At 40.3% G+C, this 24917-nt stretch overlaps 1 protein-coding gene across 4 annotated transcripts; it reads left to right on the top strand.

Annotated features, from left to right (window-relative positions):
* The first annotated feature begins 478 nt into the window (after window positions 1-478).
* On the top strand, window positions 479-24917 carry CILK1 (ciliogenesis associated kinase 1). Of its 4 annotated transcripts, none has more exons than XM_031052756.2 (14): window positions 479-605; window positions 4695-4874; window positions 6336-6390; window positions 7908-8029; window positions 10170-10249; window positions 12072-12204; window positions 12657-12828; window positions 13395-13562; window positions 15904-16200; window positions 17282-17472; window positions 18115-18266; window positions 19004-19132; window positions 20830-20931; window positions 21538-24917. In XM_031052756.2, exons 2-14 carry the CDS (start codon window positions 4774-4776, stop codon window positions 21690-21692), a joined length of 1857 nt encoding a protein of 618 aa, XP_030908616.1. In that variant the 5' UTR covers window positions 479-605; window positions 4695-4773; the 3' UTR covers window positions 21693-24917. The 4 variants fall into 4 exon arrangements, with proteins under 4 accessions (XP_030908616.1, XP_030908614.1, XP_030908615.1 ...); XM_031052754.2 differs by having other exon boundaries at window positions 4616-4874; XM_031052755.2 differs by lacking the exon at window positions 479-605 and adding an exon at window positions 1142-1318.

Below are 24917 nucleotides of genomic sequence, written 5' to 3'. Positions count from 1 at the left end.
TATACCAGAGGTGCTCCAGCCCACTGAGCATCTTTGTGGCCTCCTCTGGACTTGCTCCAATATATCCACAGATGCTGAAGCCCTGTTTCTTACAAGAGAAATCCAGGGTACAACAGCTGTCACAGGGCTAGGTGCTAACATGTCTTTATGCATGTGAGATGTAATAAGTGTGGCTTAAAGCAGAAATCTCTTTTGAGTAAATGTGCACTGGTCCTGTTGGCTTTGCTGAGAGTCAAGCACGTCCATACGAGGGAATTTAACTCTTTTTATGTTTATTATTCTTTTTTTTCAGTCCAACAAATATAAATGTAATGCCTACCCTCTGTTGTGGAGGGGACAGGCTGGGAATCCAGAGCTTCTTGGAGTTCTTTCATGTGTTTTATTAACAAATTAATGTCTTGGTAAAATTGCTGATGTAAAATCCTTCCCGCAGGGAGCAGCTGGATGCATCACACTCCTGAGTTACAATACTAGCTCACACAGACTTGCAAACTCTGTTAAGTACCTCTATGCGTTACTTTTAAAACCTAAATGAAGAACTGTAAAAAGAAGCTAAGACTTACTTAATCATTACTACAGCCAGATCCGACGACCAATTGCTTGAGGTCAGTTTTTTTCTTCCTCGTTTCCCTCTTTCTGCCCCTCTCCCACTACACCTTACCCTGACCTTGCCAGCGCAGGACGAGCTCCTGTTGCCCAGGCCAGGGCTCCGCAGCAGCGGCCAGCATGTCGATATTCTTGCCATGTGCTCACGATTTGGTATTTCGGCGTTCCTGTTTTGTTACTTAAGCTCCACTCGCGGATGTGCGAGAGACCAGTCATCGGGGTATGTTTTTATTTTCTAATTACGTTAAAGCCCGGCTCAGCCGCAGTCTCCTCCCCTGCCGCGCTGGTGTGGTGCCGCTCAGCTCCGCCGCTTTTCGCCTGTTCCCCGGACAGCGGCCTGCTTTCGGAGCACCCCTAAACCCGTCTCCGCCGCTGAAGCCGCGCTAGCGGGGCCCGCTGGCCACCCGCCTGCGAGGGGCCGGCCGCCGCTGCTGTCGTGGAGCGTTATCCCCCCGCGGGGAGCCCCCCCGCCGCTGCCGGGCGGGGAGGGCCGGGGCGGTGGGCGCGGCAGGCCGCACCATGGGCTCGGCGGCCGGCGGCGCCCTAAGCGAGGCCCGCGGCCGCCGTGTGCCGCAGCTGGGCCGTGGGGGCGCAGGCTGCGCGGGAGGGCCGCTGGGGCCGCAACACCACTATTAGGGGCCTCTCGTGCGGCCTCCGCGGGTCGGGGCTTAGCCGGAAGAGGGGAGGCAGCAAGGAAGAAGGCCAGGCCGCCGTGAGTAGTGCTGGGCGCGGCTGGGGGACCCGCGCCCGCCTGGGGACGCGACCGGGAGAGGGGAGAGCGATGGTTATCGGAGAAGCGGGGTTACCGGGGCCGAGGCTAGCAATGATCCCCGCCTCAGCGCGGATCTGCCTGGAGATCCGCGTTGTGTCGGACAAGCTCGTGGTTCACCTCCCGCCATCTCATAATGGCTGAGGTCTTCCTTGGATTTCAGGTCCTGGGGTACCCCGAAAGCCTTCACTGACAGACGTCAGCAGCGGCTGCTGGGACAACATCGATTGGAACCCGGGCGTTAAACCACGCCTGTCGCTGCACTATGCTAGTAACACCATCAGATTGTTGCTAAAGCACAGAACGGGCTTTAAAAGGCACTTGCTGATTGTTTACTATTCGCGTTTCTCAGTTTTGGCAGAGTGAGAAAGTTTCGGTTTCAGTTCTCAGCGCTGCAGCACTCCAAACAGGAGCAAATAAAGCATATATAAGCGAAATTATTTGAGTTAGAGTCAGAAAGTAGTCTTGATAAATTAGGCGTGCTTTTAGAGTATCTTTCCTTGTCGATACGTGTGGAACAGAATGCTGATAGGTTAGGTGGAGTTTGGACACGATGTTTAGAATATGGTGAAAATAAGGCTTTTACTTTTTCCATTAAATATCAACATACATTTTTACTCCATTATGGTCTTGCAGTTTGTGTTTACATCCTCTAATGATGTGAATTTGCCTAAAGTGTAGTTCCAGACTAGAACCTACACTAGATTATTGATATTGTAGCTCTGCAAACTGCTCACCAGAGACTCTTTGAGTTCTTTTCAGTGGGACTCTACTTAGGTGGAACAGTCTGTGGACTAAGGTTAGTTTATTGCCGTAGTTGAAGGTGAGAGCAGAAGGTGATAAGGACAGAACATCTGAAAGAATAAATATTTTAAAACAAAATTATTAAGCTCAAAAAGAATTAAGAATAATATAATTAAGAATAATTATAAAAATAATTAAGAATAAAATTATTATTAAGCTCAAAAAGAAATAGCACTGATTTAATTATCCAAAGAAGACTTCAGGCTTTGCTCAATGGATTTTCATACAAGTGGATTTGTGCTTCCATGGGAGCCATGTTAACTTCTGTTCATTCTGGAATGCGCATGTTTTTTAGCATGCATTCCGTGCTGAAATCTGTATTTTCTGACTGTTTTTGCCTCTCTAGGTTGTTTGCTCCCATTTTATGCCCCAAAATATTTCAGTTCCTTTTGTCTGCTTTGGTCATGTTTGACAGCAGAGCTGGAATCACAAAGATAATATTTTACAAGTTTTGTAAGAATTGGTGGGTGTAGAAAGGAGAGAGGCTTAAGTTAGTATCCATAGTAAGAAACAGGCCGTTATGTTCACCAGTTCATCACCACATCAGACAGACAGTCTATCCAGGGTAACCATTATTGCTAGTGATGTCATGTGCTAGCAGTGTTATGCATCTTTTGGTTTGCTGTGGTTATCAAATGTGAGACACAGATGCTCATCCACTTCACAGTCCCCTAGAAAGGGATATGTTAATGGTAAGCCAGGGGCAGCTTAACGGTCCATGAATTGTGAGCCATCGCATTGGTTATGGTTACAATTTCAGAACTCTGTCATTAGGGGAGTATGTGCTGAATAATCCACAAATTTAATCTGTTTCGATCTGAAATCACTGTATTAAATAATTTGTTTAGCTACAAGTAAATACTATATTTTCAGACTAGACCATGTAAGGCTTTGTCTGAAATTTTCACCAGGGATCTGAGTAAAGGCCTGGGAGCCAAGGCGTTGAGTTGCCATCAGGTCATTGACCAGCTGGAGTAACCAAAGCTTTTTAACCTGGAAACAGCACCATGCCTAAGTGTAGCTTTATGCTAAGCAGGTGCATGGCCTGAAAACCAGCCAGAAAGAAACCAGTACTCCAGAGTGCTGTTCTGATGATCAGGTTTGGTGTTCCTTGGCAGGTAGCACAAAATGTGAGATTAGGTCTCTAATTTAAAATTCTCAGTTGTAGTTCTCTGTAGTCCTGTGTGGAGAGAAATGGGTACTGCTGGAGGGCAATTCCTTCTGCCTGAGACACCGCTTGGTGTCTCAGTGTTAGAGACATGCTGTTTCTTTTTCATACACAATGTGTAAAATTGTCAAAAGGAGTTTTAACATCATATTTCCTAATTTTTGTTTGTATCAGTATTAGTGGGGTTAATAGGTTTAGAAGACTGAAAACAAAGGACCTTCACAGTGTATTGAATCCACCAGATTGTGGCTCAGCGCTGATGTCAGTTCAGAGTTCAACCAACGTAATCCCATTACTTTTAAACTCACAAATTGGCTTTGTGAAATAAGGCAAGATGGAGAAAAGATTTAAGGCTGCTACCAAAGCAAAAATAAGTTGTGGAAATGTAGTTTAAATGCAGTTTACAGTAGGCAGAAGTCACCAGCCACGAGTATTGCTGTCCTCTTAGAGTTTGAGAAAAAGAGTCTGCAGGGATCAAAGCCTCACTGCAGTGGAATTCTGTTTTATTCCAAATGTTTAGTTTGGCATATTAAACATGTTTGGAACACTAATAATGTTTTGTTTGGAATACTGTGTTAGTTTACATAGAATAGATCACATTTGTTCAAAACTAAAATGTAGGAAATACTAGCAAGTAGATTAAATGAGGGAATAAGAACTTTTTTGCTTTATTATCTAGCATTCTCTTATTCAAACAGTGTTAGGACAGAAGGTCAGTTTGATAATGTGATGTAGCCACTACTAGAGACTGATTCACACGTAGGGCTACTGTAGTGAGTCACATGTGGTTTTATCTGACATTAATATTCTTCCCTTTGTTTAAGGGAATACACATATGGCTGTATCTATGGCATACGACCTTACGAAAAATCAGGAAATTGGTTTAACTGATAGCAGTACAACTTGTGAGATGTTAACTTACCTGTCTGATAATTTGGCTAGAACAAGTTCCTTCCTATCTTATGTAATACTTAATTTTCTGATAGCAAACTATTTTCTCCAAGCTTTGAGAGTTTATCCTCTGCTTTTAGTAATAGTTTCTCTCATTAGGGCTGCCTGCAAGCTTGCTGTGAAGTACCTCTAACTATACTGTAAGAGTGAATTTGGGAAACATACCCAATTACAGCCAGATACTGGCTGGCCCTTTCTGATGAGAAACCAAGTGTTTGTGTCTAGCTTACGAGAAATATGTCTTGGGGAATGGAGTCTGCAAACAAGCAATCTCAAAAGGGTACAGAAATCAAATGGATTATGTTCTGTGCTTTCAGACCAAAGGCTAAGTCTTGAAAACATGATTCCTACAACTGTTCACACTGTCCTGAGTGCTCTGTATTTATGCTGCCACAGAAAGAACTGGTTACACTTGAAGGAGAAATACAAGAAACACTAAGGACTGAAATGTGCTTGCAGCTAAAGTATCCTCATCATGAATAGGTACACTACTATCAGACAGCTTGGTGATGGGACCTACGGCTCTGTTCTCCTAGGGAGAAGCATTGAATCCGGAGAGCTAATAGCTATTAAAAAGTAAGTAATTTTGTTTGTTACTTAATAGTGGATGATCCAGGATTTTCTATTCTATGGTCTACATCATTTGCTTGTGCTGGTTTGAGCAGTTCATGTTCCATGCAAAATTTGTTTTTGGAGTTGTATTTGGCTAGTGTGCAATACCTAAGTTCCTTGTGTCCTGCCAAAGTCCCAGCAGAAGATAAAGAGGGTGAGATATAGGCTTATTGTAACAGTCTTCTGCTACTATGTCAGACATGTACTACTAGTTTGCAGTGCTGCTTTGGAATCTGGAGCCCCTTTCCTGCTGCTTAGATGGGACATATATTTCATTGTTGAGTTTCCAGTGTAGTGTTAATACTGCAGTGATAACACAATGGATCTCATTGTCCATTGTGTGTATCTTTATATGCATAATAAGACGTATTGGTCTTTTCAGCTCACGATTTTCTTAGAATTCCTTGAGAAGTTCACTTCATTTTCTGTGCTGCTTCAGCAGTGACCTCAGTTTGTAAATAGCTTATTTGTCCTAGTCGTGGTAAGAGGCAGCTGTAAAACATTGCAGACACCTTCCTGAAATACCGATCATGACCCAGGGACATGCTCATCGAAAGAGCTTTCAGTACAATGCTGTTTTGTATGAACAGTCAATAGCTGGCTTCAGCAACTTTCTAAACCTTCTGTGCTGAGGGTACTTTTCCTATATCAAATCTTGCCAGAGGCACCTTTGATTTTAATTTTGCAACATGGTAGAAACTCAAATGTTTCAGAACAAAACAGAAAATGGTACCCTCTTAGCATACACATTAATGCCAATCCATTAGGAACAGAAATGGTCTTGTAGCTGAATGCACAAGACGGTAACTGCAAAAACATTGTATATTGTTATTATATTTTAGTTTATTCCAATTAATTAAACTGTTCTTAACCCACAGATTTTACTGCCTGAGGTTAAACCACAACACTGAGCCTTAATCATAATGCATATCAACAAATAGGACTGTATGTTACACACAAGATACTGTGTTCAGAGTTACATTCTTGCTTAGGAGAAAACACATAATAGAAACAAGGAATTGACATTACCGAGAAATGAAAATACAGAGAAGAAAAGCAAGAAGAATATGTAAAAATTAGAGACCCAGTGAAATTATTCAATTTGCTCTTCATTAGATTTGTTTCAAAACAGTTTGAGTTGTTAGTAACTGCCATAACTCTTGTTCTTTTTATAGTTAGAATCTACTCCACCTCAGTGTATGCTGGAAAGAAAAATAGCAGGCTCTGAAATTTTTGTATCATAATGCATATATGAAAAAAGGCAATCCTGTGTAATAGTAATGCTTTTGAATTCTATTAGAGTGTATGTTGTCCAGAGATATGAAGTTTTTTGACAAGGGAGAGAGTAACGACACTTACAGGTCCAAGGCCAAATGATATTAACCATGTATTAATTGTGGGGTTTTTTTCCCTCTACTGTTGTAGAATGAAGAGAAAGTTTTATTCCTGGGAGGAATGCATGAACCTTCGAGAGGTTAAGGTACTTGTTTCATTGAATGGTTAACTTTAAATTAGATTATTAGATGTCACATTTTGGGGTGACATCAAATTCTTTCCATACCTTTTATCAAGAACTCCCCCCAGCATGAGCTGGGGCATATGGCAGTACGGTTCTGTTTCCTGTTCATTTGAACAGGGTGTCTGTAGCATTATGAAAATTCTTATTACAATACTTACCAAAAAATCATTTGGTTGCAGAGAGCTGCTTCCTCCTTACAGTGAGTGGTGTGTGAGTGAGCAGGCTTTCCTGTCACAAAACCTGGAGTTACTTGGTGTTTGATTTTCAGAGCTTGAGAACACATGCCCTTTGCACAGCAATAACATGCAGTTGTACATGCAGTTGTTTCTGGGTAGTTGGTTCAGGGGAAGGCATTTAGCATGAAATTCTGACAGCAGCAAAGCTTTAGGGGTGGTCCTAAAGACCTCTTTTAATTTCTAGTCCTTGCTATCACTGTTGCAAACATGCAGAAAACATAGGTGACTTTTGTTTTCCTATAGTACCACACATTGGTACTGTGCTGCCACAGCAAGAGCGAATGTAGAATACACTGAAAATCTAAACAGTAGGGAGAATGAAGAAAGACCCAGGTGTGCTGGTTTTGCCTGGGAGAGAGTTAATTTTGTTCACAGCAGCTTGTATGGGTCTGTGTTTTGGATTTGTGATCAAAACAGTATTGATAGCATAGGAATGTTTTAGTTATTGCTGAGCAAATGACCTCAAGCTGCCTCTGTTTTTCATGCTTCCCCACCAGCAAGCATGCTGGCGGTGGACAAGAGGCTGGGAGTGGACACAGCCAGGATGGGTGACTCCAGCTGACCAAAGGGAAATCCCATACACTGTTACACTCAGTATAAAAGCTGGGGGAAAGGGTGAAGAAGGGAGGAACATTTGTAATAATGGCATTTGTATTCCCAAGTAACTGTTACACCTGATGGAGTGCTGCTTTCCTGGAGATGACTGAACACCTGCTTGCCAGTGGGAAGCAGTGAATGAATTCACTGTTTTGCTTTGCTTGTGTGCAGGGCTTTTGCTTGACCTGTTAAACTGTCTTCATCTCCACCCACTACTTTTCTCACTTTCTGCCCTTCTGATTCTCCTATCCCATGTCGGGATGAGTGAGCTCAGCTGCTCACTAGGGTTAATCCACAATACCAAGGAAGAATTTCTAGGGCTGTATTTAGTCTGGACTGTAAGCTGACTGTTGCCAGTGCAAGTAAAAGAAGAGTGTAAATTCTGCCAGGAGGAAGCTAATTACAGAGAAAACACTATTGCTTTGGTGCCATATTGCTGGCTTTTGAATGACCAGCATGTTAAATTGATAAGTATGCTTTGCATGCATCTACTAATACTTGGAGATTTGGTCTTTCTTCTCAGAGATGTCTGATTATCTAAAATATTGTAGAGTTTTTAAAATGAAGTTCTCTGCATCAGTGAAAAATGTCTTTTTCACTAGAGTAAGACCCTACTAAATTCCTGTTTATATTTTCTTTTTCTAGTCTCTGAAGAAATTAAACCATGCCAATGTAGTAAAGCTGAAAGAAGTTATCAGGGAAAATGATCATCTGTATTTTGTGTTTGAATACATGAAGGAAAATCTTTATCAGTTAATGAAAGAAAGGTATGTAACATCATCACCTATTCATGATAAAAATGAGTTATTTGCAAAATGTGCTTTTAACACCTCTGTTACTTTTCAGAGGTTTTTGGATCATTTGTTTAGACTTAGATCACTATGGCTTAAAGCTGTATGCTGCAGTAGGAGCTGTGGCTGTCACGTTTGGGTGTATTCCAAACAGTTTAGTGACAGTTTCCAGTGTCTTTTCCCAGATTAGCCTGGCAGGTAAGTAGTGTCAAAAGTGTCTGGAGTAGACACTTTCAAGAGTTGGAACACAACTTTTGAGAGTTATGAACACAAAAAGAGCAAGCATGCTGTACAGGCATGCTGTACAAGCATGCTACACGTCATGCTCTCTATGGTTTAGCTAGACCTTGGACTGGTTAGACAGTGTATAACTCAAACCTTTAAGAATGTAATTTATTTGCTTAAGTCCTTGTTAAAATTGCCAGTCTTGCTGGAAGGGACTTTAAAGGAAATATGACTCTCTTTCTGCTTTAAGTAAAAAAATAAGCAAGCAAATATGAAAGGCTGACTCTGATAGATGATCTCACTTCTGAAATATGTGATGGTCAGAGTTTTTTGAGAGGACTCAAGCTCAGAAAATTGAATAAGGCCCAGGTCATCTTCTTCATTCACTGACAGGCTTTTTCTGAATAAAACTCACACTGGTTTCTACCCTAAGCCATCTCTACTGTGTTTTGGCCTGTGCAGAGACAGCTGATGTAGAGATGTTTGATCAGAGTCCTCTCTTGGTAAGCGTGGCTATCATTAAACTGCTTGGCATGGCTGATTTCACCTGAATATTATGAGAAGAGCCTCCTCGTTTGAACAGTAGCAGATGAAACTTCTTTTCAGATAGCAGAAGATAAAGAAGTAGTGCATCAGCTGTTAGATAATAACAAGGGAAAGTCAAAAGCATGGCTTGTATATGCTCCAGAAGAGAGGCTAGAAGAAACTGCATGGAAGGGACTAAATTAACATGAACACTTGCTGTCTGGAGGAGCATACCTCATGACCTGTACTTGTCATGAAGCAAAATACAAGCACCGATACAGGCATTCTAGAGAATGGATTGAGAGCAGCCCTGAGTAAAAAGATCTGAGGGTGCTGGTTGACAAGAAGCTCAACACAAGTGAGCAATGTGCACTTACAGCCCAGAAAGCCAACCATATGCTGGGTTTCATCAAAAGGAGCATGACCAGGAGGTTGAGTGAGGTGAAGCCTTGGATTATATGGTTTAGTGTGAGGTGTCCTTGCCCATGGCAGGGGGGTTGGAACTAGGTGATCTTGAGGTCCTTTCCAATCCTAACTATTCCATGATTCTACCCCTCTACTCCACTCTTGTGAGACCCCACATGGAGTACTGAGTTCAGCTCTGGGGCCCCCGCCACGAGAAGTGCATGGACCTGTTGGAGTGAGTCCAGAGGAGGCCAAAAAGATGCTCAGTATCACTTCTGTGGAGACAGGCTGAGAGAGATGGGCTTGTTCAGCCTGGAGAAGAAAAGGTTCAGGGGATACCATATAGCAGCCTTTGAGTATCTAAAGGGAGCCCACAAGAAATCAGGAGAGGGACTTTTTACAAGGACATATAGAGACAGGACAAGGGGGAATGGCTTTAAACTGATAGAGATTTAGATTAGATATTAGGAAGAAATTCCTTACTGTGAGTGTGGTGAGGCACTGGCACAGGTTGCTCAGAGATGTTGTGGCTGCTCCATCCCTGGCAGTGTTCAAGGCCAGGTTGGATGGAGCTTTGAGCAACCTGGTCTAGTAGAAGGTGTCCCTGCCCATGGCATGGGGGTTGGAACTAGATGATCTTTAAGGCCCTCTACAGCCCAGACCATCTTTTTCTATGATTCTGTGTTAAGGTTTGTTCAGTTTGGCCAATTTTCCTTTTTTTTTTTTTTTTTCATTTTTCCCCCTTTTTAAATTCATTGCATAGACATGACATGATGTCACATTGTTTTAATATAATGTAATATGGTAGTTCAGCAAGTACTGTGTAAAATGAATGCAGAGAGTGCTTAAAACACGTTTATCAGTTTTACTCTAATTGTTCTATTTTATCTTTACTTCATTAGATAGCATGAGCTCAATAATAATAATGATTAATGTCTTTTTATTTTCTCTTATTCTTCAGAAACAAACTGTTTCCTGAGTCTACAGTTAGAAATATTATGTATCAGATCCTGCAAGGACTTGCATTTATCCATAAGCATGGTAGGTTATGTTTTAGCTGTAAAAATTTTGAATTAGAGCAAGATTGTGTCTGTGTGAGTTTTTTAATGTGTATGTTAACAATTACATTACTAACCATGGCAGGGACGTTGGAACTAGGTGATCTTAAGGTCCTTTCCAACCCTAAGTATTCTATGATTCTATGAAGGGAGTGATCAAATGAACGATACTATATGACAGATTCAGATCACTGAAAATATCCATATTTTATAGTTGCCTGATATTTTAGTTAGGAGTTTTGCTCAGCTCCTTTTCTGTAGGTTTCTACGTTCTCAAACTGGCAACTCTACATTTCCTAAAACTCTAATGTTAATAGGCACAAACCCTGAAAGATTTAGAGGTCCCCTGAGATTGAGTACAAACTAAAAATTACTCTTTTCTCAAGATACACAGAGATACCTGAATAAAATGCACATTCGCCATAAGGTGCATTTTAAGTAATAAAGTCTGAGTGACAAGGAGCTTTTTCATTGCATGGCCTTCCAGCTCATTTGTACAGTAATGCTAAAAGCTGAAGCTGCTGTATACCAGCCAGTAGTAACAAGACCCACTTAACTAATTAAAAAAAATACTGATTTCAATGATAACTTCTTCATCATGTTTTTCTGCCCTCTGCAGTTCTGCCTGCTAAATATAGTGTACGGTGCTTGTCAGCTCATGAAGTTATTAGAAGACAGCTAAAATCAGTGGCCAAAGGCCTGCAAGGGAAAGGCTTGTAGGACCAGCATTTCAGTTCACTTGAAGAAGATACTTAACTGTGCTTTGGAAGACATTTTCAAGCTAATGGTTTTATTCTCTGTTCTAATGGGGCTTGGACTGGGAATTCTTCTGAAACCCAACTAGGAATTCCAGTCTGTTCCAGGGAGATGCAAAATATTTTAAGACAGAGAAGTCACACAATTTATTTGTAAAAATCTAACTCACATTTTCTAATAAATCTCCAAATGGATCACAGCCTTTTAAAATACCTTTTACTGCCATTTGACTTCATAGAGATTTAAAGAATGAACAGCTTTGTGTCAACACAAACTGTCTTGTTCACTGACCTTCTACACAATAGACTGTCATTTCTGCAAATATATTGTGCATCTGTAGTTACAAGGATCTGGAAATTCATGGCAGCCTGACAGGATGGTCTTGGTGGTCTTGTGGCTCACAGTGTAAGACTGAGTGTCCCAAGATTCTCTCTGCAACAGTTTTGGAAAAATCATGTGAACTTTTTTCCCTCTCCCTATTTTCTATTCTGCTCCTGTATGGCATAAAAGTGTTTGTCAAGTGAACTTTTTATGTTCTTTATCCATCCAGACTAACAAACTTCAAACATCTTTTCATATTTGAATGCACAATTGATTGCTCTTTTTGCAAGTTTGCCATGAACTAGATTGCCTCAGAAGCATTCTGCCAGTGCGTTTCATGTCTGCATGGAAAAATACAGAAGTGACTGTACTAAATGCTAGAAATAACCTTGACTGCTCTGTCTGATACTTTCCATAAAGAGGCAGCAGCTCAAGCAGGCACCAGAGTATGTACTTAATATCCCTAGGAAGGATGTAATCTGGTGGTTGTTTGGCACTATATCTTCAATGCTGTCATGTATTAATCTAGCAAACAAAAGTTAATATAGTTGTACTGGAAAATGTGGGTACATCCTATGTGAAGGTTTATTCTCTTCTGTGTGGGAGCATATTCAAGGCTGTCAAAAAAATTTTAGCATGTAGTAAGCGTGGTTGAATGTCTCTGAAAACGGGGTCATATACAGCGGGGTGGCATTGCTGTGAACATCAATATTTCATTTGAATTTTAGGGTTCTTTCACAGAGACTTGAAGCCTGAAAACCTCCTTTGCATGGGACCAGAACTTGTGAAAATAGCAGACTTCGGCTTAGCCCGAGAAATCCGATCCAGACCTCCTTACACCGATTACGTATCCACAAGATGGTAAGTGCTAGTGTTCGCCTACATAGTGTAAAACTTGTAATGGAGTCTTTAAAGAAGTAAAGTATGAAGTTTCTGCTGGATATAACACCACTTTTGATGACTCCTCTTTATGACACTTTAATTTAAGCTTGGCATTATTTAAAATGCTGCAGTTAGCAGAAGATATTTTACAAATGGGAGCAGCACAGGAACAAAGAGAAAGCCTGATAGGCGGGTGGGGCATGCTGGTATTGCTACATGTCAAGAAGGCATGAGAGAGCTCACAAGATCCTATGTAGGCTTTAATCCTTCATTTTAAGGGAAAAAAATTAAGTCATGTATGGGATAGGAGAGGATATGAAGATTTTAAGGGATGTTCGCTCTTAACAGCGAAGAATGAAGAGCTGAATGGTTGCACGTGTCGTGTATCTGAATTGTGTTGATTATTCAGATTTGTTTTTCTTCTCTTACAGGTACAGGGCTCCTGAAGTCCTTCTCAGATCCACCAGCTATAGTTCTCCAATAGATATTTGGGCTGTTGGTTGTATAATGGCAGAAGTTTACACACTGAGGCCTCTCTTCCCAGGTGCCAGTGAAATTGATACTATATTCAAAATTTGTCAAGTGTTGGGAACGCCAAAGAAGGTAACTAAAGTGACATTCCACACTGCAATAGTAGTAGAGGTGTTCTGTAGTATAGAATGGCATAATGGCAGTAAGCATAAAGATAATCTATTTTCGCTCTTACTGGCATTGTATGGTATTGATCTCACACATAGAAAACTAAATTCAAGCTAACTTTCTATGAAGTATTATGCAAGTGTGCGATAAAACCTGACATTTGGAGAAGGAGAAGGAGAAGTAGACCCCTGAACAGCGAACAGAGTCCTTAGCCTGTGTTTTCATTAGGTGGAAATTTTATTTTTTTCTTGCATACTCTTGCATATAAACTTATGGTTTAAGAGGCTAGATACTGGAATCATGGCAAGACTCCTATCTCCTGATTCAATTTGTGCCTTTGACTTTGTCAGATGTGAAACAAGGCTTACTTCTCACCAGAGGTTTGAGGTGAAAATTTCTAGTGAAATCTTTAATGCAGTTTAGAACAAGCTTGACACAATCTGTTACTGATAAGAGGATATGTGCTAGTGTACTTAGCACTATGGTATTTTACAGTGGAACTTTCTTTGTGATTGGAAATATTCTTCCAGAACGACTGGCTTGAAGGCTACCAACTCGCAGCTTCCATGAATTTTCGCTGGCCTCAGTGTGTACCTAACAACCTGAAAACCCTCATACCTAATGCCAGCAGTGAAGCAGTGCAGCTCATGAGGGATATGCTGCAGTGGGACCCCAAAAAGCGGCCAACAGCTAGTCAGGTTTGATTTTGGTTTATTTTTCTCACATCTGCATATGATACTTCCTTTCACCTCAAAACACCTTTTATAGGCCTTCATTTAAGAGTTGGTCAGGGGTTCTTAGAAGAGAGAAGAGCGAAAGCCAAAAACAATTTGCAGGACAAAGGGGAGTAATTAAAGGAGATTAATCAGTCTTTTGCATGCAACATAAACTGCCTGGGGTGTGTGCTCAATGGTCAATGTGTTACTGCAGTGTGTATTAGCACACCTGAATTAAGTATAATCTAGTCACTGTGAGTAGCAGCAGAGTAAAGGTGGGATGTATGGCAGAAGGATGTCTTTCATTGCTACTGATGTGGGCCATAGACTCACTGAATGGTTGAGGCGGGAAGGTGCCTCTGGAGTTTGTCTGGTCCAACACTCCTGTCCTAGGCAGCATGCACCAGTGCTCAGTCACCCTCACAGTGAAAAAGTTTTTCCTGACTTTCATAGGGAACTTCCTGTGTTTCAGCTGGTGCCCATTGCCTCTGGACCTGTCAATAGGCACCACTGAAAAGAGCCTCTCTCCATCTCCTTTGCAGCTGTCTTGCTGTTTACTCACATGTGAAATACTCCAGTCCCTTATTCAACTTCATGGCCCTTTGATGGACTTTCTCCATTATGTCCATCTTTCTCCTCTGCTGGGAAGCCCAAAACTGGACACAGCTGTCCAGGTGTGATCTCACCAGTGGTGAGCAGGGGAGAAAGATCACTGCCATTGACTTGCTGGCAACACTCATGCTCATGCAGCCCAGGATACTGTTAGCCTTCTTGGCGTTAAAGGTATATTTGTAGCTCATGTTCAACTTGGTGTCTACCAAGTCCTTTTCTGGAAAACTGCTTTCCAGATGGTTGACCCTAGCATGTACTAGTGCATGGAGTTGTTCCTCCTCACATGCAGGATTTGGTATTTACACTTGTTGAACTTGATGAGGTTCCTGTCAGCTCATTTCTCCAACCTGTCATGGTTTCTCTGGATGGCAGCACAACCCTCAAGTATATCAACACTCCTTCCAGTTTTGTGTCATCAGCAAATTTGCTGAGGGTGCACTCTGCACCACCATCAACATCATTAATGGGGATGTTGAGCAGTATGTGCCTCAGTATTGACCTCTGGGGTACACTGATACCTACTGGCTTCCACCCAGGCTTTGTTCCATGGATCACCACCCTCTGGGCCTGGCCACTTAGCCAGCTTTCAATTCACCTCTCTGCCTGTTCGTCCAGCCCAGTGTTGCCTGGATAAAACTAGCTTATGCAAGGCAACTTGCAGAGCAGTCTCAACTCAACTTCACTGTATGTCCTGACATCCTGCACATAAGCATAGCCCAGGTCATCGGTATTGCACATAGTCCAGTTGATGTTATTGACAATAGCCACTGATTTCACATGTCAGTACTGTAGTGGTAATGCCCAACTAAGCAGTTCAAGCAAGCAGTTGACACAACAGTTGTGATTCTGGATTCAAATCTGACTTGACTTCAATAGGACCATAGCCGAACATTTGTGATTATATCAGACCTTAAGTACAAATTGTAATGAAAAAACCTTTCAAGCTAATTAAAACAGTTTAAAATAGATTAAGAACTCTCAAAGATATTACAAAGCAAAAATTACTGACTGTAACTTGGTATTAAGAGCCATTAACAAATATTTTACAGTAAGTTACAAATGCGGTGAGCAATCTGCGAATCTATTTAAGTGAGAGATCATTGGGAAGATGAATATACCTTAAAACATCAAGATGGACAGAGATGAATTCTCTTCACTGACAATTCCTTACTTGTAAGGCAGGATAAAGATATTTTTACCAACTCATCTTCCAAGAAAAGGAGAAGGCTTATTTTCAGAAGTATTGTATTTGTTTCATTTGATTCAGTCTTGGAACTGGAGAATAGAAGAGATGGGATGTCTCTGGAGCTATTAAGGTCTTGATGGCTGAATCTGTGATGAGAGGTGCACATGTGTTTCCACATGCACGTGCACTCAAGCAACAGAGCGCATAGTGAAGCATGCCTCTAGGTACTGTATACCTGGTTAAGTATTTTACTTCTGCAGAACCTTTTCCTTTTGTGCAAGTCCATGGAGGATCACTTGTTATCTGATAATAACAAGATAACTTGTTACCTGTTGAAACTTTTCTACTATTACAGCATTATTCTGAAGTGGATTGTGCTTACTAGAATCTAGTGTTGAAAGATGAGTCTTCTGCTGTTTCCTACCCAGAAAAAAACAAATTACATTTGTACCATCACATAGAGCTAGGATAAGTTAAAAACTTTGGTTTCCTAAGTTGCACCCTAACATGTTCATTATGTTTTAGGCACTTCGATATCCATACTTCCAGGTTGGGCATGCCCTGGGCATTCAGGCATTGGGGAAACAAAAAGAACTGCATAACAAATCGTCTCTGCATATTAAGCCTGTCCCTCCAGCACAACCCCCTCCAAAACCTCATGCCCGCATTTCATCACGGCCTTTTCAACAAAACCAGTCTTCCCAGCACTTGGTGTACCCACATAAGAAAGACAACTCTGGGGCTGAGCACAGTAACTACTTAAAGGAGGACAAGTCTAACCAGGTTCTTCTGCCAGCCATTCATGATAAGGTGCCTCAGCAGGTAAAGGTCTATCTAGCATGAGATACACTTCCTCATAGACTGCTGATTTTTCCTTAATTGTGTTTCTTTTTCTTGTTCTCTTTCAAGATTGTTAATACTTTACTGAAAGGACAGGAAATGGGAATAAGAAGAGTTATAACTTTCTGCTAGAGACTAAAAGTTGCTATGTTGCAATCTAAATCTAGTTCCTATAAAACAGCCAAATTTCTCATTTCAAAGCCATTTTATGCTTCCCTTTGTTGTAAAAGCACTGCTTAAAGGATGACACTGTGATTTCATGTGAGTTAAAAGAAAGTACAGTGGCTAGAATATTAATAGGATTGATGCTTAATAAAATAGGATTTTATTAAGCTAAGTAAAATGTATTGAAATGAGTGAGATTACTGTCTTTATCCATTTAAGACATCTTATTTATGTCACTGGGAATAATAATCCCTTTGGGCTTCTATACTTGCCATGGAAAACAACAGTTCCTTCATAAGGAACTATCATTTATGTTGATTATGCAAGAAGACTGGATTTGTAGGATAGATGACAAGAGCAGACAATGCGAAGGCTGCTGCTAAGAGATCAGTATTAGCTAAGGTCTGTAGGTGACCATGTACAGAGTTGCACAAGGTTGAAATATACTGATGAGCTTAAATGGCTGAAGACACACAAATTTGTACCTATGCTGTCCTGCAAGAAAAAGGCATCTTATAAATGCCTAGGAACAGGCTTCTGGAAGCATGAATGTGCATGCAGTTTAGTGCTCCCAAGATGAGTCAAAAAATAAAAAATGAGTGTGAGCTAATTGTTTGGGAAGTGTATAGTGAAATATAACTAGAATTGGGATTAAGACCTAAGAAATTTATCCTTCTGTCAGTGCAAAATACTTTATTAGAGAATGAAATGCAGGAGATATGTAATCATGTCTACAGGCTACAGATTGTTTTCTTTGCATGTTTAATTAAATTCTGAGATTCTGTTGTTACAGTTCTACTCCCACTGTTACTCTTTAAGACAGACAAAAATCTTTGTTCCTGTCACCTGGTTTATGCTGTAAGTGTGTGGATTTGTTTCTTTTCAATCTTTATAACAGAAATCTTGTGCTGGAACTGAGAATATTAATGGTGAACTTAAACCAAAACCTAGGCGACGATGGGGACATCTTGCCACAACAGTGAAGAATTCTGAAGACTGGGATGACTTGGAAGACCCTGATTTCAGTTCTTCTATCACAAGAATTGACGTGAAAAACAAGAAGAGGCAGAGTGATGATACTCTTTGTAGGCAAGTTGAATTTTCTTATGTCTGTGTGCTGTTAGGTATTAGTTCTTCAGGCTTTACCTCTTTCTTCATTATGTTGCTTTCGATAGATCCGGAAACATATCCAAGCAGGTAAAAGACATGCATCTGTGTCTCTCCGGCTTTGCCTTGACTACGTGTCGGATACTGACCTTTGAATTGCAGCACATTCTTGACGGACAATGCACTCTTCTATACAATTCCTTGCTCATTTTTCCCCACTGAAAATGACGCTTAGCTTAAATCTTCCCAAGTTATCCTCTGAATGTATGCTTTCTATTTTACATATGAACCATTCTGACATATTTCACACATGTAAACTTGGGTGACTCTAAGCTACAGTTTGCATGGATCATACACAGTAGAGAGAAACCTACTCAATAATTTGTAAAAACTTTAAAAGCAATATATAGGAGAACTAGAAGCACAAATAAGGTTTTCGGGGGCACATGTATGGCTTCAGGCTGAAAATATTCCCTGTTGTCTGTATGTTTACGCTGTAGCAAGCACAGTATGTAGAAGTGATTAATGGAGATGGGATGGAGATGAGAAGGCCAACATATGGCCTTCTGTGGATGAACATAAGCTGTAAGGATTGGACTAAGTGTAACAAATTTTGGTTTATAGATTTGAAAGCATTTTGGACTTAAAGCCTTCAGATGCTGTAGGCTCTGGCAGCAGTGCACCTTCCCACGTGACCTTTTCACGGCAGGACACTCCTACGTTGCGAGTTTCTGCAGCAAAGCAACACTACTTGAGGCATTCTAGGTATCTACCTGGTTAGTAAAAGACACTGTTTCCTTTTCTTCCTCTAATTCCAACAGCAGTATGAAGTAGTCATTGGTACATCAGGCTTTATCTTTTGACATGTGGAGGTGGGCTACTGCTTAAAAAACATGAGAGCAGGACCTTTGCTAATGTATGTGGCCATGATACAAACTACAAGTCTGGTTTTGATTTACCATAAATTGTGAGCACATCTTTGCATGTTAGGTATCCTGCTTAAGTATGGGATGTATAGTAAATACAAATAGTATGTGACATATGAACTCTACTGCAAACTGTTTGCACAATCTTTGGTTTCAGTAGATACACCGCAGGAGTACAGTACTATGAAAAATTGCAGTCTACCATTATTTGCACTCAGGTTATCTTGTTACTGTTAGGCTAAATGCTGTAAAATGTTGTGTTTGTGAAGCATAGTTTTCATTTATGTAGCAACATTTGCCTTATGTGACTTGAAAATATTTGTGGCCTGATGTAAAGATCCTCTCCCTTGACATAAGACAGCCACTGATGCTAGTGAAACCACTTAACTGTTACCTTCACAGGCCATGGCTGGTCATAGAATTCCCAAATGAGAGGATGGGAAGTAACCCAAAGGCGTGTTAAAAAGATTTTGGCTAACTTCACTGAAGTGGACCAGTGCTGTAAGATTGTGCATCAGATGGAATGAATGTGAGCCTGTGTCACAACAGAGAATTCAGCTTGCTAATTTTTTTCATTTTTGCAATAGGAATATGCACAAGGAATAGTATAGTCTCCACTTCAAACAAAGAGTCTGTTCCACCTAATCCCTGGCCCAGTTCTGGTTTGCCTGGGAAAGCTTCTGGTCTGGGAGGAAGTATTAACAGGATGAATTCAGGTAAGAAGCTATGCTAAATTAACACTGAGAGAAGATGATAGGTAACATCTCTGCAATTCCAGACAGCTGTTTTTTGAGGTCACCCATTTCTAATACATTGTCAGCTCCAATGATATTTGCTACTGTGTCTGTTCTTCCTGTCAAAACCAGTTATGACCACTGTTCTCCACTGGACTTGGAGACTACCTTAAACGGAAACATGGTAATTTTTTTCTAATGAATCGCCAAAAGTCTGAAGTACCACATGGATAGAAGGTTGGACAACTTAGTTCTGTTCAATTGGAAATACTTCATCTTGCCTTGACAGGTTTTGTAAGTCATATTCTTCAGGTTTCCAAATTATTTTAGCCCATCTGGTGCTTAAATGACTGTCATAGAGGATGAAGCTGATCTAAATTGAACTAGCCATACACACCACTCTTGCTACAGGAATAAAGCAAAATCTATCATCATATCTTTTAATCAATGCTGGTTTAAATAGTGAAATAATTGTAGCTTAAAAAAAAATTCAGACAAAAAGTGAAACTCTCTGATTTTTCTTCTTCAGGTTTTTGGGGCATTTGGTATTTCAGGTATTTCATCCCTATTGTTTGATTTCAAGTCATTAATTTGTAGATTTTGCCAGATGTATTTTAACATGTTGATGTTCCTAGATTGTATCTATGTATTTCCTCTCTAAATCTTAATTGGCTTCTGGTTTTCATGTGATGTTACAGTTCTGCAGTACAGGACTTGTTTTGCATATGTTGTTATGAAAACGTTTGATTGCGAAAATTTATGTTGAATCCTGGTCCGAAGAAACATTTTGGGCCTTCAGAAACTGACTTAAAAAATAAAAACCTTTACATTTTGGATGTAATTTAATCAGAAAATTGTTCTTTAAAGATTCAAGGTGGGAGGATGTTGTAAATGACTAAACTACATGAGAACCTTTATATGCATAGCACATATCTCCTTCCTGGCTCTTCTATAAGTTTTTGTTTCTTTGGTAGCTGCATAGGAAATCATTAGATTTTCCCCTTTTTTACTTAATACCATCATTTCCCACAATATGCTTTGCCATTGCTCTACTGCTCTAGTATATTATAGGCATATGTGCAATGGATCTGTTCTGTACATGCTAATTTTGTTTAGTGTCCATCTTCGTTATGTCTCTGGGCTGCTTTATTTCAAACTATTTTTGTCCTATTTTCTATGGCTTATCCTACAGGTCGGTCAGATCTGTTCATGCTCATCTTAGGGACAAGTTTTATAGCTGCCTTTACAAATCTGGAACACAAATCTGACCCAATTTATTAAGTTGCTCTGTTACTGAAGCCTTGTGTAGCCCCACTGCCCCAAAATAACTATATAAAAATCAAGAATAAGTATATTTATAGGACCCAGTTGCTGAAAATTAAACAAAATAATTCCAACTGAAATGCTAAGTTTTGACAGCTTTAAGAAACCTTGAAGAAAGCTGAGTTGTCAGGGAGAAGCAGAAATTGCCTTTTATGAGTACAGTTTATGCCATTCTCCATTCCTCTTCAATGCAGTCTGATGCTGACAGTCTCCCGAATACATAGGTTCTCTGGATTCCTAGTGTCTTCAAGGAAGTTCTTGTTTTCATCAGTCCATGATCAGTGCACACCTTTGTCACCTGTTGATAGTATGGGAGATCCATTGTGTAGGGCTCAAGTGTTCTTGTTTTCTTTCAGGGTCCATAGGATCAAGTGGTTATATCCCTGCATTTCTGAAGAAGGAAGTAGCCTCTGCTGGGCAGAGGGTTCAGTTAGCACCAGCTGTGGAATCACCTTCTAGTAAGTATAATACCAAGGTTGTCTCGGTTTCTTGCTCATTACTCTGGTAATGCTATATGTACTGTTACATGTACTGTATGATGTATGTATGTAGTGCTGAACTACATATCTTTGCTTTACTGCATTTGTAAATACCTGATTGAGTGGAACTATAGTTTGTAACTTTGCAGAATTTCATATAGAGAAGGATTTGGTTTGTATTTACTTTGTGATGTATGTGGTTTTATCCGCAGCATATCCACAGCATATAATGGAACCTAGTGGTTGGTGTAAGAGCTGGTACAGAATTCATGCTTGTCAATAAGTGCTCCTTGTCTGATGGGACTTTAGGGATTGGATCCACTATTGTTTCACATCAGCAAACTGTATTTTAAAAGGAAGCTTCTTTCATAGAGTCATAGAATCATAGAATGGTTGGCAATGGAAAGGACTTTACGATCATCTAGTTCCACCCCCCTGCCATGGTCAGGGATACCTCACACTAGACCATGTCACCCAAGGTTCCATCCAACCTGAAATAAGGACCTGGGCCTGCATCCAGTTGCTATTCAGTGTGGACAGCTACTAACTGAACCTTTATCTCATGAATTTTCTCTTCTCCCTTAGATTACACTCCCGTGAATTCAGTACGACCCTATCTTGGACAGCCATCATTTAGTTCACCTACGAAAAGCACACCGAGGTTAATGCCTTTCCCACCACCAGCTCAGCCAATCCATGGGCGCATTGACTGGTCTGCAAAGTATGGTGCTCACCGGTGACGCGTGGAAATACTGTCTAAACCAGTGCATTTCCCATGAAGTGGTGGCTATCACGAAACAATTTGATACTGTTTTATGTACCTCTAAATCTAAAAGAAACAGATCCTCTATGAACAAGACATTTTGAAGGGTTGTTTTTTTTTACTTTTATTTGTATTCACTTGAATGCAAACTTGTAACTTTTTGTATAAAATTGTTTTGTTATATAATTGGGTCCAGTTATTTTCATAAATTGATACATTTTGTATATATGGCTTAGGGGTTTTGGCATTTTTATATGATAAATTTTTATAAAAAATCTTTTTTAAAATTTCACTTTTCCTTTGTTAGATGCAGCTTTTTATAAAAGTGGATTAAAAAAAGCAAAGTGGTGCAATATTGCAGTGGAAGAGAAGTACTGAGGAAGGGGCATTAATTAGACATTTCCTGAAGTTTATGTGCTAAATGAGGCTGTATAATTTCACTGATGTCACATCTTGTTGTCCTTTACTCATTTGGTTTGTGCTGACATCAAAGGAATGAGTAACAGTCTAAACTCCTTTGCAGTCACTGAGAGACTGCTAAAAGTCAGTGGAAGGCTTCTTTTTTAATGTATTTTTGCCTTTTAAAGGTTCTGTTGGATTGGTGTCCAGCTCTATTCTTTTGCTTTTACCAAATTTGAGGAATCTTGTTTGGTGAAGGGTGAGCACCCTTCTGTATATCTGTTTTCTGACAGAACACATTTTTGTCCTGCTTTCAGAGTTGCTTCTTGGCATTGTTCACTAGGAAATAGAAGATGGACCTACCTCTGTTAAATTCATTTAAATGTTCTAATGATTTCTAAGCAGAAAAATCAGATTCTATTTTTTGTTGCTGTTAATATAAGATTTGAATACCTATTTAGGATGGTATTGACAGCTGGTTTCAGAGTAACAAAGTATTAGTGATAGACCAGTAGCAGAGTTTAAGCAAACAGTATCTATGCAGCTGACTTAGCATTCACAGCCATTCTAAATCACTTTTGGGAAAAATAATCCAGAGGAAATTAGTCAGTTTAAGCTTACTTCAGTTCGTCTTCTCTTCAATGCATCTTCACTTACAATGTCAAGAATATGTCAGCTTCCATAAGTCAGGCCCAAGGCTGTACTGAAAAAAATGGGACCTTACCTGGTCCTGCTAAAAACTGTTCTAAATTTGTGGTTGATTTCACAGAAACTGATACAGCCCTTTGAAGAGCAGTTTAGCTTAGTTTGTAAGAGCAAATAAGTTACCAGGTTATAGAGAAAAGAGAATAGCCCCATAATCTAGTTTAATTCCGTAATGGGAAGGAGTGCCAGATTGCTGCCATGAGCAAAAGATTCATTTAGATCACAGTCAGCGTTTGGCAGTTCCAGCACTTACTTCCACACAAGGAAGATAAAACAGTACAGTGCTCTGGATGAACATCTTCTATAGCTGAGTTGTGGAACAGCAGAACCAAAGCTGACATATGCTCTGAAAATGGGTCTTCCTGCAGCAGTGTACAGGAATGCTCAGTTTTCTGAGCTCATCTTATGAACAGATTGGGCAAATGGTATATTGATGAGACTTAAATCCAGTGTGAAGGGATCAGAGCAGGTATAGTTCTCAGCACCCGGCCATTCTGAAGGAGCTGAGTGTCCAGCTACTCCATTATTTGTTCATGCAAGTGCTAACTCTAGGCCATACCTAGCTGCTTGCAAAGCAGTGGTGCCAATGCATAGCAGTAAAACAGAGCAGCCCTTCAATTTCTGGAGCACACACTGCTAGTGCTTTTTTGGTAAGTGGAAAGGGAAATATGTATATTTGTGTTAGAACTGGAAAGAGTTGTTTTTCTTGGCAGAAATAAATATATCTATATCTAGATATCATTTAATTTATTTTATCACTCTCTCAAAAGGAAACACTATCCTAAGTATCCCTAGACCCATGTAGGCAATGTAACTAGTCTGTTCCATACACTTAATTCCTACTACAGGAAGTGGGAGATGGAAAAGTCATACGAATGCTCGGGCTTGGATTCATGGTGCCTAAACACAAGCTCTTTTATTGTGAGCTGACTCTAAACTAACGGTGAGTGAGGATCATATTAAGAGAAATTTGGCTCACTTGAGAACTTAGCTGCCCTATGGAGACACCTGGGTCTCCCCATTGAGGAGGGAGGCTACTCCACCTGCTGAAAGTAGCACAGGATGAATCTGAACATGGCCTGTGATGTCTGAGCCTGTATCAGCCCTGTGGTGATTTGGTGTTTTTTCCTTGACTACAGCATTAAGGTTTTGGTCAGTCAAGTGAAAAAATCAGAAAAAGTAGAGAAGTAGTAGTACTTTTTTTTTGCATATCTCCTCCTTTCCAAAATTAGAGCCTTTATGTAGGAAAAAAAAAAAAAAACAAAACATAAACCCCAAACCTAGTAATCTTGATATTCAGAATCCCTTCTGCTAGTCTTAACTTTGGGACAGAAAATGAGCTGAGTATCGTCACAGCACTGATAGCCTTTACTCAAGACTCCAGCGAATTCCAGCTGAAGCTGGAAGAGTTTTTTGCTTGAAGACTGAGCGGGGTATGGTGAGTGTTTTACTGTGCTGTCTCAGTGTGCAGTGCACATATGGAAAAGATGTAGGGCTTCATTATACTGCAGTCTAGAGCAGCAGCATATTTGAGGATTTATCACATGTAACCTACTACTTTGTGCTTTCATATTTAGCAGTGTCTTTACATAAAATGTTTTTAGAATTCTGCTGTTTACATTTTGTCAGGCTTCTGCATCACATGTAATAATGACTGCTGGAAGGAAAGGAGCCTGGCAAGTGGGCTCATTCACCTCTGTCATCCAAATTTTGTTCCTGAAAGTATTGTGTCAGTGCCACAATGTTAGCAAAAAAAGAAAGAAAGAAACTAAGCTGGAAAACCCACTTCCACGGTATCTCTGTGTGTAATAAGGCTGTTGATATGAGCAGGATGTTCTGTAATTTGAGGAGAAGATACCAGCTGAAAGAACATGTTTGAACTTACGTGGAAGGAGAGGGTGGAATTGTCAGAGTGAGTAAAGAAATAACAGTTCTTGTTTATTCTGTGGTTTTGTTCAAAATCTTACATGTTTGTTTCATTCCTTCTGTGTCAAGTGTCCTGCCCGGGATAAAGTTACTGTTGAAGAAATATCAACTGACTGACAAGGGTCTTTTTTGATCTTTTCCTCAGTTTTTAATAAAGACACTGTAGTTTGGC

Source organism: Melopsittacus undulatus, chromosome 3 (genome assembly GCF_012275295.1).
Source record: "Melopsittacus undulatus isolate bMelUnd1 chromosome 3, bMelUnd1.mat.Z, whole genome shotgun sequence".
Taxonomy (NCBI): Eukaryota; Metazoa; Chordata; class Aves; order Psittaciformes; family Psittaculidae; genus Melopsittacus; species Melopsittacus undulatus.
Note: the sequence above shows the minus strand (reverse complement) of the source record. Positions and strands in the feature narration are given on the sequence as shown.